The 20,557-nt window shown below is 44.6% G+C and overlaps 1 protein-coding gene across 3 annotated transcripts in view; it reads left to right on the forward strand.

Moving 5' to 3' along the window:
• The window catches only part of LOC135549575 (zinc finger protein 704-like), a 117,573-nt gene continuing 97,016 nt past the window's right edge, over positions 1 to 20,557 (forward strand). For 2 of the 3 annotated variants that reach the window (XR_010456988.1, XM_064979658.1), the window contains exons 1-2: positions 1 to 593; positions 14,607 to 14,842. Coding sequence is in view for 2 of the 3 variants with exons in the window: in XM_064979658.1 (XP_064835730.1) it covers positions 336 to 593; positions 14,607 to 14,842 (494 nt within the window). In the remaining variant the exon portion in view is untranslated. The remainder of the gene's footprint in view (positions 594 to 14,606; positions 14,843 to 20,557) is intronic. The other variant, XM_064979659.1, reaches the window with a different exon arrangement.

A 20,557-nucleotide genomic window follows, 5' to 3' on the forward strand; every position in this document is an offset into this window, starting at 1 on the left:
TTTGGCTGTTCCGTCTTTTTGTGCTTTCTCGTGAGTTTAGAGGGGACAGTCAGGAAAACAAACAGATCGAACGAAGAAAGATCGAAAGCCGGTCGGTTGAAGAGGTTATTTGGCGGGGAATGACTCGCTTTCATGCATTCCTTAATCGGTGCTTGTTGCTTTTCCTACACATATTCGCGCTTTCGAATATCATTCGTTTTGAACCGTGGTAGCAGCAGAGTATAGTCTATCCGCTTCGGTGTTGTGTTTTAATGTCCGTGTTTACAGTATAGCTAATTCGACGTCCATCGATAGATATTTACCGCTTCAAATTCGGTGTTAAACATTTTACCGCTATGCATACGAGGCGCTTGGTAAAGCGTTCGATCCTGGGGAGCCGGGTGTTTACGCCGAGTCCGACAGGGGACGGGGCTCCGTTGACAGGACTGGTACAGGCTGTCAAGCAGGAAAACAGAGACGTTTCAACCGGACCCCGGCGTAATGTCTACATGGTGTTAATGCAAGACGGAAGCCTGAAAGAATTCTCAGAGGACGAGATAGCGGTGGGCTTCAACCAAACGACGGCGAAAGGACCGCTCAGATCGAGCTTGAAGGTGTGTGTGTGTGTGTGTGTGTGTGTGTGTGTGTGTGTGTGTGTGTGTGTGTGTGTGTGTGTGTGTGTGTGGCCGGGGAGCCTGCTGTTATTGTTGTGCAGCGGTGTTTTGCAGCGTTTAATCGCTTCGTGCACAGATAGAACGGGAACATTTTATCAAATACCATTTTATTGGTCACATGCGCGGACTACAACAGGTGTAGACTTTACAGTGAAACAAGTGTTAACATTGTCTGCCGCTGCAACAAGCCATTTCAATGATGGGCAGACAGTAACACAACCAGAATAATCCAGGTGATTTTCTTTCTGTTATGGTGTTGATTGAATGTTAACAATGGACTGTCAACATATTTAGCATCACACACAGGAGGACAAAGGGGTTCCCGTTGAATGATTATGTTAGGGCCAGCGCAGTGTTTACATGACCTATCTAGTGGGTGGGTAGCCGAGGCAAACAACACACGCTCTGTAGCGTTGATGTAATAAACCGGTCCCAGATTGTAGACAATGGCAATTCATCAGCATTGACCTGTCATTGCATTGAAATAATATCTTTGTTCAATTGTAGGATAACTCGTTTAGAATAAAATAACATATGTCATATTTTATGCCACGCTGGGTTGGACGTTATCTTCCCAAATATCAATGTGTTTTTTTTCTTCATATGAGAGTAACCTAATTGCCTGCATTTGAAAGTTCCAGCCTGACGGTGTCTTAATGGTTTCACAACAAAGATGGTCTGGTAAGCGGTTGCCTGCCCGGCGGTTCCTTATGACCAACAACTACTAGGAAAACAGCTCCAACTATGAGAGGGGAATGCATGGGGCTGTTGGATAACACTGCGTTTTTAAATAATATACTGTGATGCATTGTGATATATTTAAGAGGTGTGTGTTGTTACATTTTCAGGATAACAAGCAGGATTATTATATCATGTATCTTGTGTTATTGTGAATGTAGCCTATAAATACGTATTTGGGGATTGATCCAAGCATGTTCAGTCACTGGAATGCACAGTGAACGAAACAGGCATATGGATACCAGCAAATGCAAGTAGTATATCTTCATCATGGAACGACAGAAATGCAAGATGTCGTAGTGCCTGTATTCATATTAGAGGCGACGATTAACGCTGATACCGATTATTGGAGGACCAAAAAAAGATGATACCGATTAATCAACTTATTTATTTATATATATATATAGATACAGTGGGGAGAACAAGTATTTGATACACTGCCGATTTTGCAGGTTTTCCTACTTACAAAGCATGTAGAGGTCTGTCATTTTTATCATAGGTGCACTTCAACTGTTAGAGACGGAATCTAAAACAAAATCCAGAAAATCACATTGTATGATTTTTAAGTAATTAATTAGCATTTTATTGCATGACATAAGTATTTGATCACCTACCAACCAGTAAGAATTCCGGCTCTCACAGACCTGTTAGTTTTTCTTTAAGAAGCCCTCCTGTTCTCCACTCGTTACCTGTATTAACTGCACCTGTTTGAACTCGTTACCGGTATCAAAGACACCTGTCCACACACTCAATCCAACAGTCTCCGGTCTTGGTCTGGTCTCGAACACAACACTGTCAGTCTCCATAATGTTGAATAGCAAGATGTGGACAGAATCATGGGGCAGAGGCGAGGAGGGTGGAAGGAGGTGTGAGAGATGTGTAACTGAAGATGATCACATCGCCCAGAAAGCAGCTGCTGTAGCAGCCATAGTAACAGAGCGTGGCTCAGAGAAGAATCTGGAGCTCTGGCTAGATGCCCAGAATGTCAAATAATCACCATGCTTTTGGGGAGGAGGGGGATAGCCACTTGTTGACTTGTTGTGAGGGAAGGAGGAGGACATGGAGGGAGGAGGGGGTGGGAGAATGCCAATTGGTCACTTGTTGTTGTGAGAGAAGGAGGAGGGAATGGATGGATGGAGGGAGGGGATGGATGGATGAGGGTGGGAGGGAGGAGGGGGTGGCTGTTGGGAGGAGGGGGTGGCTGTTGGGAGTAGGGGATGGCTGTTGGGAGGAGGGGATGGCTGGATGGAGGAGGGGATGGCTGGATGGAGGAGAGGATGGATGGAGGGAAGAGAAGAGGGAGGAAGGGAGGAGGGATGGAGGGAGGAGGGGAGGTGGGAGAATTGTAATTGTTCACTTGTTGTTGTGAGATGAGGGGATGGATGGAAGGAGGAGGGGAGGTGGGAGAATGCCACTTGTTGTGAGTAAGAAGGTATGGTGTTGACGACCAAGTGCCATTACGGGTGGAGACAAAGACGTGTGACGTTGTTGATTTAATATTAGTCCCTTACCGAAGCTGTCGGGCTGCAAGCTGTCGGGCTGGAGTCACTGACTCTTTGTTCTCCAGCAGTCTGCTCCTCATTGGTCGGTTTGCCACCGTTTGCCTGCATGTCACACGGGGCCAAGTTTACATTAGTTCATGATGGATGCTAATCAGATGCAAGAGAGAGTGAGGCTGGTTCGGTTGACGTGCGGCGTGTTCCTCTGCCAAAAAACATTCACCAGGCAGTGTAGCCAAGGCAAGGCCTCCCCCTCCTTCCTTTTAGATATGGATCAACACAAGGACTTTTTGTTTAGAGCGCTGCCAGAGGAGGGCTGTGTTGGTCTATAGAGATGGACTTATCAGTGTCCTAACTGTTGTTGCATCTGTGTTGGTGGTCTATAGAGATGGACTTATCAGTGTCCTAACTGTTGTTGCATCTGTGTTGGTGGTCTATAGAGATGGACTTATCAGTGTCCTAACTGACTGCTGCATCTGTGTTGGTGGCCTATAGAGATGGACTTATCAGTGTCCTAACTGACTGCTGCATCTGTGTTGGTGGCCTATAGAGATGGACTTATCAGTGTCCTAACTGACTGCTGCATCTGTGTTGGTGGCCTATAGAGATGGACTTATCAGTGTCCTAACTGACTGCTGCATCTGTGTTGGCCTATAGAGATGGACTTATCAGTGTCCTAACTGACTGCTGCATCTGTGTTGGTCTATAGAGATGGACTTATCAGTGTCCTAACTGACTGCTGCATCTGTGTTGGTCTATAGAGATGGACTTATCAGTGTCCTAACTGACTGCTGCATCTGTGTTGGTCTATAGAGATGGACTTATCAGTGTCCTAACTGACTGCTGCATCTGTGTTGGTCTATAGAGATGGACTTATCAGTGTCCTAACTGACTGCTGCATCTGTGTTGGTGGTCTATAGAGATGGACTTATCAGTGTCCTAACTGACTGCTGCATCTGTGTTGGTGGTCTATAGAGAGAGACTTATCAGTGTCCTAACTGACTGCTGCATCTGTGTTGGTGGTCTATAGAGAGAGACTTATCAGTGTCCTAACTGACTGCTGCATCTGTGTTGGTCTATAGAGATGGACTTATCAGTGTCCTAACTGTTGTTGCATTTGGATGTCGTAAGCCGCAGTGGTGTGATGGTTCAGGGAATGAAATCAACACCGTTCACTAGGCTACAGCACCAGACACATTGAGTGTTTTAAACCAGTCAATTACTGCATAGTTACTGTGGCCCTTTTCCCCAGATCCGTGTTGTGTTTAGACTACGGTGGTTCAGCTGTAGTAACAAAGCATCTTTATTATACTGTAATCATATTGAATGCTCTGGCTTGCTATGTAAGGAAGTATTGTTTTTTTGTCTTTACCTTGGAGCAAAGCCCTCCATTAGGTACATTGTTGACTGTATGTATGTACACACAGCCTGTCCTTAACTTTATCCATATAAATCTACTGTATTCTACAAATATAGCTGTTTCCAAGATTGAAATCCCCGAATAGCACTGTAGGCCTATGGGCTATTTGATGAAAGTTTAATCTGAATACATTTGATAAAATATCTCTGTGTGAACAATACAGCACATGAGTTGAATAAATCCCATTAGGATGAAGTATACCATAACTCCTGAGCTGTTGACAATTTATGATGCATGAAATCATCTTTACCTTTGGCCTACTAAAGGGGTGTGTGTGTGTGCGTGTGTGTGTGCTTGTTAAATAACTTACATTATTCATCGACTGAATTTAAGAGCAGCAAGCCACAATAACCCCACACTAAACACTTACGACACATGCAACTCAACTCACACTTTATGGTCGATTTGTCTCGTTCTGCAATTTCCTGCTATGCATGAAATATGATCATTCACATGGTTGTGAAAGGATGCAATAGAGATTGTTTTGGTTGTAGTCAAATAACTGGTCAGGGTAACAGTTCATCTTTCTCTTAGTACAGATCATTTATCTTGTTGTGTGACTCAAGTCCTGTTTTCAGAAAGGCTTTCTCACCCCGTTGAAGTCTGCTCAGGCAGGTTGTTATAGAGAATAATCCATATTTTATTATATATATATACCGATTCACTGATAGGCCTACACATTGTTTGCCAAATCAAATGTTTAAGATGTGACTTCATCAGTCCCCGGACCTCAAACTCATCCAAATGTAGCATGCTTTGTCAGAGAATCGATTTAAACGTTACAAATCGCAGATTCACTGAAATGATTTGCTCATATTACTTTCTTTCTACCTTCTGAAAATACATCTCATCTTTTGTGACAACTGACACATCCTCCTCTTCAGTGTTGAACTGCATGTAACTGTGTTGACAGTCATTGATCTACAAGTCATTAAGTTTATTGTTATCAATGCGCTGTTGAAAATGGTGTTTTACTGGAATGAAAGCTAAGCTAGCGGAGACACAACTCTGATCTGGCTATAGGCTACCCGCTGAACGGAGGCATTTAATTTTCATTCTTCATGTTCACCATCAGCAATAGTTTTTGTAGTTTCGCTTGAAACAATCAGTGTATATGGTCATTTTAGATATACAGAGCCGGACAACCACATTTGGGGCCCTGGGGCACCGATCTCCAATGTGCAGTTTTATAATGCTATTCTACACATTTTGGTTTGAGGCTAAGAGACAATGTTGCAGTTTTAAAGATCATTTTTTTCTTTCTACACATTTTGTCACGAGGCTGAGAGAATTTAATAACAATGAATGGTAATTTCATAACGAGGACAGCAATCACTTTGTGAGGCGCATGGTCAAAGCAGGAGGAGAAAAGAAGCTCACTGAACTTCCAAACGGTCAAAACCATTCGATTTTGAGATGGGGGGGGGGGTGAAATCCATAGTTTTGCTATGTATTCATTGGCTATGTCATAGTTCATTTGTAAATGCTAAATATTGCAAACAATTAATCTGTAAAAAAATAAGTTAATTAGTGGGTCAGGTGATTTTGAAAACCAAAGTGCGGTGACAAGAAAACAAGTTACATTGCCCCCTAATTTGATAATGGTACAGGGGTGGTAGATGCCTAGTCTCCCTTGTGGCTCAGATCAGGTGCTGACCTTAGTATACACACCATAGACAGACATTATTTATACACACACACACACACACAAACACACACATGGGCTGCAGCAGATTTGAATTTAAATTGAAAATGAATGTGTTTATGCAGCAAATGCCAGTACATCAAATTGTATCGCATTGAAATGAATCTCATCGATTCGTGCTCTAATCAAGCAGAATCGCACCGAATCGTTTCAAACGAAAACGTATCGTTCCTGTATCGTATCGGAGCCCATGTTTCTAGATACGTATCCAATCGTCTTGAAAGGGGACACATCCCTAATATTTGACCTCCTTAATCTAAGTACATTTGAAACCTGTTCAAAGTTGTGTGTGTGTGTGTGCTTTCAATTGACGGGGTGTTGCCTGTAGTTTTCTCCAGTTGAGAGATAATTGTGTTCCAGTGTGTTTTTGGAAATGATCTCGATCCCACTGTAAGGCTGTATGGGCGTATTGTCCTTCAACCCTCTGCTGGTGCACTTAGCCATGTGAACCTCACCTTCTCCTCCTGGCCTCTCCTTCAACCCTCTGCTGGTGCACTTAGCCATGTGAACCTCACCTTCTCCTCCTGGCCTCTCCTTCAACCCTCTGCTGGTGCACTTAGCCATGTGAACCTCACCTTCTCCTCCTGGCCTCTCCTTCAACCCTCTGCTGGTGCACTTAGCCATGTGGACCTCACCTTCTCCTCCTGGCCTCTCCTTCAACCCTCTGCTGGTGCACTTAGCCATGTGAACCTCACCTTCTCCTCCTGGCCTCTCCTTCAACCCTCTGCTGGTGCACTTAGCCATGTGAACCTCACCTTCTCCTCCTGGCCTCTCCTTCAACTCTCTGCTGGTGCACTTAGCCATGTGAACCTCACCTTCTCCTCCTGGCCTCTCCTTCCTGGCCTCTCCTTCAACCCTCTGCTGGTGCACTTAGCCATGTGAACCTCACCTTCTCCTCCTGGCCTCTCCTTCAACTCTCTGCTGGTGCACTTAGCCATGTGAACCTCACCTTCTCCTCCTGGCCTCTCCTTCAACCCTCTGCTGGTGCACTTAGCCATGTGAACCTCACCTTCTCCTCCTGGCCTCTCCTTCCTGGCCTCTCCTTCAACCCTCTGCTGGTGCACTTAGCCATGTGAACCTCACCTTCTCCTCCTGGCCTCTCCTTCAACTCTCTGCTGGTGCACTTAGCCATGTGAACCTCACCTTCTCTTCCTGGCCTCTCCTTCAACCCTCTGCTGGTTCACTTAGCCATGTGAACCTCACCTTCTCCTCCTGGCCTCTCCTTCAACTCTCTGCTGGTGCACTTAGCCATGTGAACCTCACCTTCTCTTCCTGGCCTCTCCTTCAACCCTCTGCTGGTGCACTTAGCCATGTGAACCTCACCTTCTCTTCCTGGCCTCTCCTTCAACCCTCTGCTGGTGCACTTAGCCATGTGGACCTCACCTTCTCCTCCTGGCCTCTCCTTCAATCCTCTGCTGGTGCACTTAGCCATGTGAACCTCACCTTCTCCTCCTGGCCTCTCCTTCAACCCTCTGCTGGTGCACTTAGCCATGTGGACCTCACCTTCTCCTCCTGGCCTCTCCTTCAATCCTCTGCTGTTGCACTTAGCCATGTGAACCTCACCTTCTCCTCCTGGCCTCTCCTTCAACCCTCTGCTGGTGCACTTAGCCATGTGAACCTCACCTTCTCCTCCTGGCCTCTCCTTCAACCCTCTGCTGGTGCACTTAGCCATGTGAACCTCACCTTCTCCTCCTGGCCTCTCCTTCAACTCTCTGCTGGTGCACTTAGCCATGTGGACCTCACCTTCTCCTTTTGTCCTCTCCTCCTGGCCTCTCCTCTGTCCTCTCCTCCTGGCCTCTCTTCTTGACCTCTCTTCTTGGTCTCTCTTCCTGGCCTCTCTTCTTGTCCTCTCTTCTTGGATCTCTCTTCCTGGCCTCTCCTTCAACCCTCTGCTGGTGCACTTAGCCATGTGGACCTCACCCTCTCTTCCTGGCCTCTCTTCCTGGCTTCTCCTTCAACCCTCTGGATTTTGTGTGTGTGTGTGTGTGTGTGTGTGTGTGTGTGTGTTCAGCGTGCACATCCGGATGGTTGATGTCTTTACTAACAGCCGCACAAAGACAAGTGTGTGTGTGTGTATATACACACTATTGCTGTGCCCAGCTGAGTTGTTTAGTAGCAAGTGCTGCATTGTGCTTTGCCTCACATTATTGTTACTGCGGGTAGTTGCTTCCAGAATGTCAAGGGAGACGCTTTCTTATGCAAAAACAAATGCCCTGTCGTCACCACTGGAGCACTAGCCAGTCAGTCAACTGGAGCACTGCACTAGCCAGTCAGTCAACTGGAGCACTGCACTAGCCAGTCAGTCAACTGGGGCACTGCACTAGCCAGTCAGTCAACTGGGGCACTGCACTAGCCAGTCAGTCAACTGGGGCACTGCACTAGCCAGTCAGTCAACTGGGGCACTGCACTAGCCAGTCAGTCAACTGGGGCACTGCACTAGCCAGTCAGTCAACTGGGGCACTGCACTAGCCAGTCAGTCAACTGGAGCACTGCACTAGCCAGTCAGTCAACTGGAGCACTGCACTAGCCAGTCAGTCAACTGGAGCTCTGCACTAGCCAGTCAGTCAACTGGAGCACTGCACTAGCCAGTCAGTCAACTGGAGCACTGCACTAGCCAGTCAGTCAACTGGGGCACTGCACTAGCCAGTCAGTCAACTGGGGCACTGCACTAGCCAGTCAGTCAACTGGGGCACTGCACTAGCCAGTCAGTCAACTGGGGCACTGCACTAGCCAGTCAGTCAACTGGGGCACTGCACTAGCCAGTCAGTCAACTGGGGCACTGCACTAGCCAGTCAGTCAACTGGAGCACTGCACTAGCCAGTCAGTCAACTGGGGCACTGCACTAGCCAGTCAGTCAACTGGGGCACTGCACTAGCCAGTCAGTCAACTGGGGCACTGCACTAGCCAGTCAGTCAACTGGGGCACTGCACTAGCCAGTCAGTCAACTGGAGCACTGCACTAGCCAGTCAGTCAACTGGAGCACTGCACTAGCCAGTCAGTCAACTGGGGCACTGCACTAGCCAGTCAGTCAACTGGAGCACTGCACTAGCCAGTCAGTCAACTTTAGCACTGCACTAGCCAGTCAGTCAACTGGAGCACTGCACTAGCCAGTCAGTCAACTGGAGCACTGCACTAGCCAGTCAGTCAACTAGAGCAGTCACACAAACGAAGCGGACTGACTCCATCTAGATTCTGTTTACTGCCCCAAAGTCAATACCTTGAGGTGTTGTAATCAGTCATGTAGCAGTTATAGCCTCTAGATGCCAATGTGTCTGTGGAAGCAGTTATAGCCTATGTCAATCAATCAATCAATCAAATGAATTTATAAAGCCCTTTTTACATCAGCTGATGTCACAAAGTGCTATACAGAAATCCAGCCTAAAACCCCAAACAGCAAGCAATGCAGGTGTAGAAGCACGGTGGCTAGGAAAAACTCCCTCGAAAGGCAGGAACCTAGGAAGAAACCTAGAGAGGAACCAGGCTCTGAGGGGTGGCCAGTCCACCCGGCACAGACAGATGAGGAGATTATAAGAGAACATGGCCAAGATGTTCAAATGTCCATAGATGACCAGCAGGGTCAAATAATAATAATCACAGTGGTTGTAGAGGGTGGAACAGGTCAGCACCTCAGGAGTAAATGTCAGTTGGCTTTTCACAACCGATCATTCAGAGTTAGAGACAACAGGTGCGAAAGAGAGAGAGTCGAAACTAGCAGGTCCGGGACAAGGTAGCACGTCCAGTGAACAGAAACTGGAGCAGCAGCAGATGGACTGTTGTGGACTGGGGACAGCAAGGAGTCATCAGGCCAGGTAGTCCTGAGGCATGGTCCTAGGGCTCAGGTCCTCCGAGAGAAGAGAGAGAGTTAGAGGGAGCATATTTAAATTCACTCAGCACACCGGATAAGACAGGATAAATACTCCAGATATGACAGACCAATCCTTGTCCCCCGACACATAAACTATTGCAGCATAGATACTGGAGGCTGAGACAGGAGGAGTCGGGAGACACTGTGGCCCCATCCAAGGACACCCCCGGACAGGGCCAACCAGGAAGGATATAACTCCACCCACTTTTCCAAAGCACAGCCCGCACACCACTGGAGGGATATCTTCAGAACATCAACTTACTATCCTGAGGTCGAGTATAGCCCACGAAGATCTCCCCCATGGCACGAACCCGAGGGGGGTGCAAACCCGGACAGGAAGATCATGTCAGTGACTCAACCCACTCAAGTGACGCACCCCTCCCAGCGACGGCATGAAAGAGCACCAGTAAGCCAGTGACTCAGCCCCCATAATAGGTTAAGGATAGAAAATCTCAGTGGAGAGAGGGGAACCGGCCAGGCAGAGACAGCAAGGGTGGTTCGTCACTCCAGTGCCTTTCTGTTCACCTTCACACCCCTGGGCCAGACAACACTCAATCATAGGACGGACTGAAGAGATGAGTCTTCAATAAAGATTTAAAGGTCGAGGCCGAGTCTGCGTCTCTCACATGGCTAGGCAGACCTTTCCATAAAAATCGAGCTCTATAGGAGAAAGCCCTGCCTCCAGCTGTTTGCTTAGAAATTCTAGGGGCAATAAGGAGGCCTGCGTCTTGTGACCATAGCGTACGTGTAGGTATGTACGGCAGGACCAAATCAGAGAGATGGGTAGGAGCAAGCCCATGTAATGCTTTTAGGTTAACAGTAAAACCTTTAAATCAGCCCTAGCCTGAACAGGAAGCCAGTGTAGAGAGGCTAGCACTGGAGTAATATGATCAAATGTTTTTGGTTCTAGTCAAGATTCTAGCAGCCGTGTTCAGCACTAACTGAAGTTTATTTAGTACTTTATCCGGGTAGCCGGAAAGTAGAGCACTGCAGTAGTCTAATCTAGAAGTGACAAAAGCATGGATAAATGTTTCTGCATAATTTTTGGACAGAAAGTTTCTGATTTTTGCAATGTTACATAGATGGAAAAAAGCTGTCCTTGATAAGTTTGTCAAAAGAGAGATCAGGGTCCAGAGTAACGCCGAGGTCCTTCACAGTTTTTTTTTCAGACAACTGTACAACCATCAAAATTGTCAGATCCAACAGAAGACCTCTTTGTTTTTTGGGACCTAGAACTAGCATCTCTGTTTTGTCCGAGTTTAAAAGTTAACCACTTCCTTATGTCTGAAACGCAGACTTCCAGGGATGGCAATTTTGGGGCTTCACCATGTTTCATCGAAATTTACAGCTGTGTATTGTCCGCGAAGCAGTCAAAGTTAACATTATGTTTCCAAATGACATCACCAAGAGGTAAAATATATAGTGAAAACAATAGTGGTCCAAAAATGGAACATTGAGGAACACTGAAACTTACTGTTGATTTGTCAGAGGACAAACCATCCACAGAGATAAACTGATATCTTTCCGACAGATAAGATCTGAACTTGTCCGTGTAGACCGATTTGGGTTTCCAATCTCTCCAAAAGAATGGTGATCGATGGTAACAAAAGCAACACAAGGTCTAGGAGCACGAGGACAGATGTAGAACCTTGGTCTGACACTATTAAAAGGTCATTTGCCACCTTTCACAACTGCAGTCTCAGTGCTATGATGTGGTCCAAAACCGGTTCATATACATGTTTTTTCTTCAGAAAGGCTGTGAGTTGCTGTGCAACAGCTTTTTCAAAAACGTTTGAGAGGAATGGGAGATTCGATATAGGCCAATAGTTTTTTATATTTTCTGGGTCAAGGTTTGGCTTTTTCAAGAGTGCCACTGCCACGTTTAGTGAGTTTGGTACACATCCGGTTGGTAGGGAGGCATTTATTATGTTCAACAAAGGAGGGCCAAGCACAGGAAGCAACTCTTTCAGTTAGAGGTCGACCTATTAATCGGAATGGCCGATTTAATTAGGGCCGATTTTCAAGTTTTCATAACAATCGGAAATCTGTATTTTTTTGGCGGCGATTTAAAAAAACTTTTATTTTTATTTTTTTTATATACCTTTATTTGACCAGGCAAGTCAGTTAACAGCTTCTTATTTTCAATGCCGGCCTAGGAACAGTGGGTTAACTGCCTCGTTCAGGGGCAGAACGACAGATTTCACCTTGTCAGCTCGGGGGATCCAATCTTGCAACCTTACAGTTAACTAGTCCAACGCAATAACGACCTGCCTCTCTCTCGTTGCACTCCATAAGGAGTTTGCCTGTTACGCGAATGCTGTAAGCCAAGGTAAGTTGCTAGCTAGCATTAATCTTAACTTCTAAAAAACAATCAATCATAATCACTAGTTAACTACACATGGTTGATGATATTACTAGATATTATCTAGCGTGTCCTGCGTTGCATATAATCTGACTGAGCATACAATCATACAAGTATCTGACTGAGCGGTGGTAGGCAGAAGCAGGCGCGTAAACATTCATTCAAACAGCACTTTCGTGCATTTTGCCAGAAGCTTTTCGTTGTGCGGCAAGCATTGCGCTGCTCCCGAGATGAGGCTGGTGTAACCGAAGTGAAATGACTAGCTCGTTAGCGCGCGCTAATAGCGGTTCAAACGTCACTCGCTCTGAGCCTTCTAGTAGTTGTTCCCCTTGCTCTGCATGGGTAACGCTGCTTCGATGGTGGCTGTTGTCATTGTGTTGCTGGTTCGAGCCCAGGGAGGAGCGAGGAGAGGGACGGAAGCTATACTGTTACACTGGCAATACTAAAGTGCCTATAAGAACATCCAATAGTCAAAGGTTAATGAAATACAAATGGTATAGAGGGAAATAGTCCTATAATTCCTATAATAACTACAACCTAAAACTTCTTACCTGGGAATATTGAAGTCTCATGTTAAAAGGAACCACCAGCTTTCATATGTTCTCATGTTCTGAACAAGGAACTGAAATGTTAGCATTCTTACATAGCACATATTGCACTTTTACTTTCTTCTCCAACACTTTGTTTTTGCATTATTTAAACCAAATTGAACATGTTTCATTATTTATTTGAGGCTAAATTGATTTGATTGATGTATTATATTAAGTTAAAATAAGTGTTCATTCAGTATTGTTGTAATTGTCATTATTACAAATAAAAAATATAAAAAATCGTCCAATTAATCGGTATCGGCTTTTTTGGTCCTCCGATAATCTGTATCGGCGTTGAAAAATCATAACCGGTCGACCTCTACTTTCAGTAGTTTAGTTGGGTCCAGTGTGCAGCTTGGAAGGTTTAGAGGCTATGACTATTTTCATCAATGTATCAAGAGATATTGTATTAAAAAACTTGAGTGTTTCCTTTGATCATAGGTCCTGGCAGTGTTGTGCAGACTCAGGACGACTGAGGTTTGGAGAAATACGCAGGTTTATGGAGGAGTCATGGTCTTTTTGTCCAAGATGTCACTGAATTTATCACTGCCGAAGTGAAAGCTGTCCTCTCTTGGGGAATGCTGCTTTTTAGTTAGCTTTGCGACAGAATCTTATTCTCCTCAATTAAGTTGGAAAAACAGGATGATCGAGCAGCAGTGAGGGCTCTTCGATACTGCACGGTACTGTCTTTCCAAGCTAGTAGGAAGACTTCCAGTTTGTTGTAGCGCCATTTCCATTCCAATTTTCTGGAAGCTTGCTTCAGGGCTCAGGTATTTTCTGTATACCAGGGAGCAAATTTCTTAGGACAAATGTTTTTTGTTTTTAGGGATGCGACTGCATCTAGGGTATTACGCAATATTACATTTAGTTCCTCAGTTAGGTGGTTAACTTGATGTTGTACTCCGAGCCTGGAAGGGCATCTAGGAATCTTTGGGTTGTCCGAGAATTTATAGCACGGCTTTTGATGATCCTTGGTTGGGGTCTGAGCAGATTATTTGTTGCGATTGCAAACATAATAAAATGGTGGTCCGATAGTCCAGGATTATGAGGAAAAACATTAAGATCCACAATATTTATTCCACGCGACAAAACTAGTTCCAGAGTATGACTAGCAGTGAGGAGGTCATGAGAGACATGTTGGACAAACCCACTGAGTCTGATGGCTCCGAAAGCCTTTTGGAGTGGGTCTGTGGTCTTTTCCCATGTGAATATTAAAGTCACAATTGTTTTTATATCTGCCATGACTACAAGGTCTGATAGGAAGTCAGGGAACTCAGTGAGGAACGCTGTATACGACCCAGGAGGCCTGTAAACAGTGGCTATGAAAGTGATTGAGTAGGCTGCATAGATTTCATGACGAGAAGCTCAAAAGACGAAAATGCAATCATCTTTTAAAATAAATAGAAATTTGCTAGCGTATATGTTAGCAACACCTCCGCCTCTGCTTGGGTGATGTCTGTGGAAGCACAAAAAATAAATCCCACATTGTAAAAGTGAAAGACTCATTAACGTACATCCTGTTGAAGGCTCAACACTAGCAACACTACAAACTGTCTGGAAACGTGAGTATTAGCTGGAATGAGTGTGTGTGCACTGCATTGTGGTTAAGGCTGTACCAAATGGCACATGGGCTACTATATGCCTATCCAATGAAAAGCAGGGCCTGGGTGGTTAAAATGTCAGGTGACCTTTACTCCCAGAGTCCCAGTCTTTACGAGTCAGCCTACTGTACATGTCTCTGTAGTAACCCAGTCATACCTGTATCCCTCTGCAGCAGAGCGTCTGGAACGGCCGGGGGAACGGGGCTCCTCTGCAGAGCCAGACCATGGAGGCCCAGAAGGGGGAGGCCAACTCCCTGAGCCCAGAGGCGTTGAAGGGGGAGCGGGGAGCAGACGGTAGGAGGACGGGGCGCCCCCTTGAGGGTCCAGAGAGGGACCACACCCGCTCTGTCTCCCTGCTGGAGCAGAAACGCAAGGTGGTGTCATCCAGCATCGATGTGCCCAACGTCAGGTAAGACAGACTGTGTGTGTGGTGGGTGGATGGATGCATTGATAGGGTGTGTGTGTGTGTGTGTGTGTGTGTGTCTTCCATTCCTGTCACTGTTCCTTACTGGATGACACTTAGAACACAGGGACCCTCAGGACACAGGGACCCTCAGAACACATCCACGCTCATGAATTAGCATAACTACGACCGCTAAATAGCTAGCCATTTCACTGTGTGTGTGTGCGCGTGTGCGTGTGTGCGTGTCCGGTAGGTGCGCAAGCTCAACTTCTTTCTACCTGTACGCAGGGAGTATTGTAAGATTGGTGTTTGATTGATTGCAGTCATTCCTCAAGGATGTTTGGTTTGAGGTCATTACCCAGCAATTGTTGGTCTGAGGTCATTACCCAGGGATCTTTGGTTGGAGGTCATTCTCCAGGAATCTGTTAAACTATACAATACGTCACCTTTAAAGTGCTGTTACAGGAATCTGCATATGGCTTTAATGTGTACAATCATGTAGGCCTTACACTGCAGTGATTCAATACATATACTGTACATCAAATAGATTCATAATGCATTGCAGCATTAAAGCTATTTAATAATGTTATCCTCATCCTCAGCCCAAGGATTGTAGCTGTATAGATGATCAGTATTGTAAATTACCATGTTTGTACCACATTGATTTCACAAGCGGTTTATTTAAAAAAAAAATTCAAAAGGAACTCGCACATCTCTTTGCAGGTGCATCATGTCACTACCTATACATACCTGCTATGCTAATGAGGTAACATCATGTCACTACCTATACATACCTGCTATGCTGATGAGGTAACATCATGTCACTACCCTATAAATACCTGCTATGCTAATGAGGTAACATAATGATACTACCCTATAAATACCTGCTATGCTGACGAGGTAACATAATGATACTACCCTATAAATACCTGCTATGCTGATGAGGTAACATAATGATACTACCCTATAAATACCTGCTATGCTGATGAGGTAACATCATGTCACTACCTATACATACCTGCTATGCTGACGAGGTAACATCATGACACTACCTATACATACCTCCTATGCTGATGAGGTAACATCATGACACTTCCCTATAAATACCTGCTATGCTGATGAGGTAACATAATGATACTACCCTATAAATACCTGCTATGCTAATGAGGTAACATAATGATACTACCCTATAAATACCTCCTATGCTGATGAGGTAACATAATGATACTACCCTATAAATACCTCCTATGCTGATGAGGTAACATAATGATACTACCCTATAAATACCTCCTATGATAATGAGGTAACATAATGACACTACCTATACATACCTCCTATGCTGATGAGGTAACATCATGACACTTCCCTATAAATACCTGCTATGCTAATGAGGTAACATAATGATACTACCCTATAAATACCTGCTATGCTAATGAGGTAACATAATGATACTACCCTATAAATACCTGCTATGCTGATGAGGTAACATCATGACACTACCCTATAAATACCTGCTATGCTGATGAGGTAACATAATGATACTACCCTATAAATACCTGCTATGCTGATGAGGTAACATCATGTCACTACCTATACATACCTGCTATGCTGATGAGGTAACATAATGATACTACCCTATAAATACTTGCTATGCTGATGAGGTAACATAATGATACTACCCTATAAAGACCTGCTATGCTGATGAGGTAACATAATGATACTACCCTATAAATACCTGCTATGCTGATGAGGTAACATAATGATACTACCCTATAAATACCTGCTATGCTGATGAGGTAACATAATGATACTACCCTATAAATACCTGCTATGCTGATGAGGTAACATAATGATACTACCCTATAAATACCTGCTATGCTGATGAGGTAACATCATGTCACTACCTATACATACCTGCTATGCTGATGAGGTAACATAATGATACTACCCTATAAAGACCTGCTATGCTGATGAGGTAACATAATGATACTACCCTATAAATACCTGCTATGCTAATGAGGTAACATAATGATACTACCCTATAAATACCTGCTATGCTGATGAGGTAACATAATGAAACTACCCTATAAATACCTGCTATGCTGATGAGGTAACATAATGATACTACCCTATAAATACCTGCAATGCTGATGAGGTAACATAATGATACTACCCTATAAATACCTGCTATGCTAATGAGGTAACATAATGATACTACCCTATAAAGACCTGCTATGCTGATGAGGTAACATAATGATACTACCCTATAAAGACCTGCTATGCTAATGAGGTAACATAATGATACTACCCTATAAATACCTGCTATGCTGATGAGGTAACATAATGATACTACCCTATAAATACCTGCTATGCTAATGAGGTAACATAATGATACTACCCTATAAAGATCTGCTATGCTGATGAGGTAACATAATGATACTACCCTATAAAGACCTGCTATGCTAATGAGGTAACATAATGATACTACCCTATAAATACCTGCTATGCTGATGAGGTAACATAATGATACTACCCTATAAATACCTGCTATGCTGATGAGGTAACATAATGATACTACCCTATAAATACCTGCTATGCTGATGAGGTAACATCATGTCACTGCCCTATAAATACCTGCTATGCTAATGAGGTAACATCATGACACTACCCTATAAATACCTGCTATGCTAATGAGGTAACATAATGATACTACCCTATAAATACCTGCTATGCTGATGAGGTAACATCATGTCACTACCCTATAAATACCTGCTATGCTGATGAGGTAACATCATGTAACTACCCTATAAATACCTGCTATGCTAATGAGGTAACATCATGTAACTACCCTATAAATACCTGCTATGCTAATGAGGTAACATCATGTAACTACCCTATAAATACCTGCTATGCTAAGGAGGTAACATAATGATACTACCCTATAAATACCTGCTGTGCTGATGAGGTAAGATAGGCGATGTGAGTTGTAGTGGGTTTAGTAATATGAATTAAAAGTGACGAACCCACTGTTCCTAGACCCTCAGTGAAAATAAGAATATGTTCTTAACTGACTTGCCTAGTTAAATAAAGATAAAATAAAAAAATAAAAAATATCCCAGTGTTACCGAGCCTCTACGTGAGGCATTATTTCTCCTTTAGACAGTAGATGGCTGACATCCATTTAGTGCTCTTTGTAAAACTACAATACACACACACACACACACACACACACACACACACACACACACACACACACACACACACACACACACACACACACACAGGTTTATTTAAATATTTGTTAATTGATGGATTATTGATTTGGCTTTCACATGACTTGTCTCTTTTACACCATTAACGTGAATATATCTCTGTTAGGATCGACTGTATTTTGATGAACCAAGGAAGGTCTTCATTACACCTGCATCATCACCTGCATCATCATACTAGGAACAGTGATCATATTGATATATTTATTGGCATCACTGGATGGCTCATTGATCACCTCCATCCCTCTGTGTCTCTTCACCTCCATCCCTCTGTGTCTCTTCACCTCCATCCCTCTGTGTCTCTTCACCTCCATCCCTCTTCACCTCCATCCCTCTGTGTCTCTTCACCTCCATCCCTCTGTGTCTCTTCACCTCCATCCCTCTGTGTCTCTTCACCTCCATCCCTCTGTGTCTCTTCACCTCCATCCCTCTGTCTCTTCAGAGACCGTGGTCATTTGGCTGGTCAAATATCGTTCTCCAAAATCCCATAACCGTCACAGCCCTAATGCCATTAGAGGAACAGTGAGAGCAGAATCTGCTCTAGTAGCCCGGCCCAGATGTCCTTGAACAGTCAAAAGGCCTCTGCATCCGCAATCTCCATCTTTGTTCCAGTCAGAATTTGCCACGCACCGTTTTGGGTGGACTCTAATGGATAATGTGGCTAGCTCATGCTGCTTGAAACCTTTAATGTAGCCATCTTTGTCTCTGTGCTATGCTTTCCCTCTTCCCACAATGCACATGTTGTATTTCATTTTTCAAAAGTCTCAAATGCAAATCGATATCTACAGATGAAATGTTATGTGTCTGTAGTGGATAGAGGCCAGTTGTGAAACGTCAATGCTTCTCGTCTCCTGTATTCATGTTCTACCAGGGCTAGAATCTACCCTGATATCCAGCAGCCAAGTAAGTCCTTTTGTGAGGGCCATTCTAGAGTGCGTTCTATAATGTGACAATGCCCAATGAAACCACCACCCAATCCCAAGCAGGTTTCAATTCATCACTCGAAAGAAAGAAAGAAAGAAAGAAAGAAAGAAAGAAAGAAAGAAAGAAAGAAAGAAAGAAAGAAAGAAAGAAAGAAAGAAAGAAAGAAAGAAAGAAAGAAAGAAAGAAAGAAAGAAAGAAAGAAAGAAAGAAAGAAAGAAAGAAAGAAAGAAAGAAAGAAAGAAAGAAAGAAAGAAAGAAAGAAAGAAAGAAAGAAAGAAAGAAAGAAAGAAAGAAAGAAAGAAAGAAAGAAAGAAAGAAAGAAAGAAAGAAAGAAATTATCCTCTCCCTTACTGGGCTCTAGGCTATAGGATCTCCGACGCTGTCTAATAGCTTAAGCACACTCTCAGACTGAAATTAATGGGAGTGGAGAGAGCCAATTCTGTCTGGGGCTTCAATAGGAACAGGTTTGAGTTCCTCTTCCTCAGTGACCTCTCCCCAGTGCAGGACCATTATTGCCTTCAGATTAATGTCCACACACCTGTGACCCATTTCTGCTGTGACAGTTGGACACTTTCTAGGGGAATAAACGCTTCTGCCACCACGCCAGTAACTGTTAGTAACCTTTATCCCATAATGGAGGCTTGGGCAAGAGAGGGAGGTGAGAGGGAGGGAGGGAGGGAGGGGAGAGGAGGGGAGAGGAGGGGAGAGAGAGGGGGGAATGGTGGAGTGGGAGGGAAGGGGAGAGAGAGGGAAGGGGAGAGAGAGGGAAGTGGAGAGGGGGAATGGTGGAGTGGGAGGGAAGGGGAGAGAGAGGGAAGGGGAGAGAGAGGGAAGAGGAGAGGGGGAATGGTGGAGTGGGAGGGAGGGAGGGAGGGGAGAGGAGGGGAGAGGAGGGGAGAGAGAGGGGGGAATGGTGGAGTGGGAGGGAAGGGGAGAGAGAGGGAAGGGGAGAGAGAGGGAAGTGGAGAGGGGGGAATGGTGGAGTGGGAGGGAAGGGGAGAGAGAGGGAAGGGGAGAGAGAGGGAAGAGGAGAGGGGGGAATGGGTGGAGTGGGAGGGAAGGGGAGAGAGAGGGAAGGGGAGAGAGAGGGAAGGGGAGAGGGGGGAGGGAATGATAGAGCAAGAATGCCTGAGGAATATTTTTGAATCAATTCCCAGAGCAGTATGAGGTTTTTAACTGCGTTTCTTTCAAAGTTGTGATTTACAAGAGAACTGCGGCGATGTTTGCTGCTGGGTACTCCAGTCCACAGTAACCTACAGAAGACGGTCACCTCAGTGGAGTATACAGAGACTTCAGGAACTATTCCGCTTGACTTATTCTACATTCTGTTGTTCCAGCCTGAATTCAACATGGATCAAATCCTTTCTTGACTTATTCTACATTCTGTTGTTCCAGCCTGAATTCAACATGGATCAAATCCTTTCTTGACTTATTCTACATTCTGTTGTTCCAGCCTGAATTCAACATGGATCAAATCCTTTCTTGACTTATTCTACATTCTGTTGTTACAGCCTGAATTCAACATGGA

Source organism: Oncorhynchus masou, chromosome 12 (assembly GCF_036934945.1).
Source record: "Oncorhynchus masou masou isolate Uvic2021 chromosome 12, UVic_Omas_1.1, whole genome shotgun sequence".
Classification (NCBI taxonomy): domain Eukaryota; kingdom Metazoa; phylum Chordata; class Actinopteri; order Salmoniformes; family Salmonidae; genus Oncorhynchus; species Oncorhynchus masou.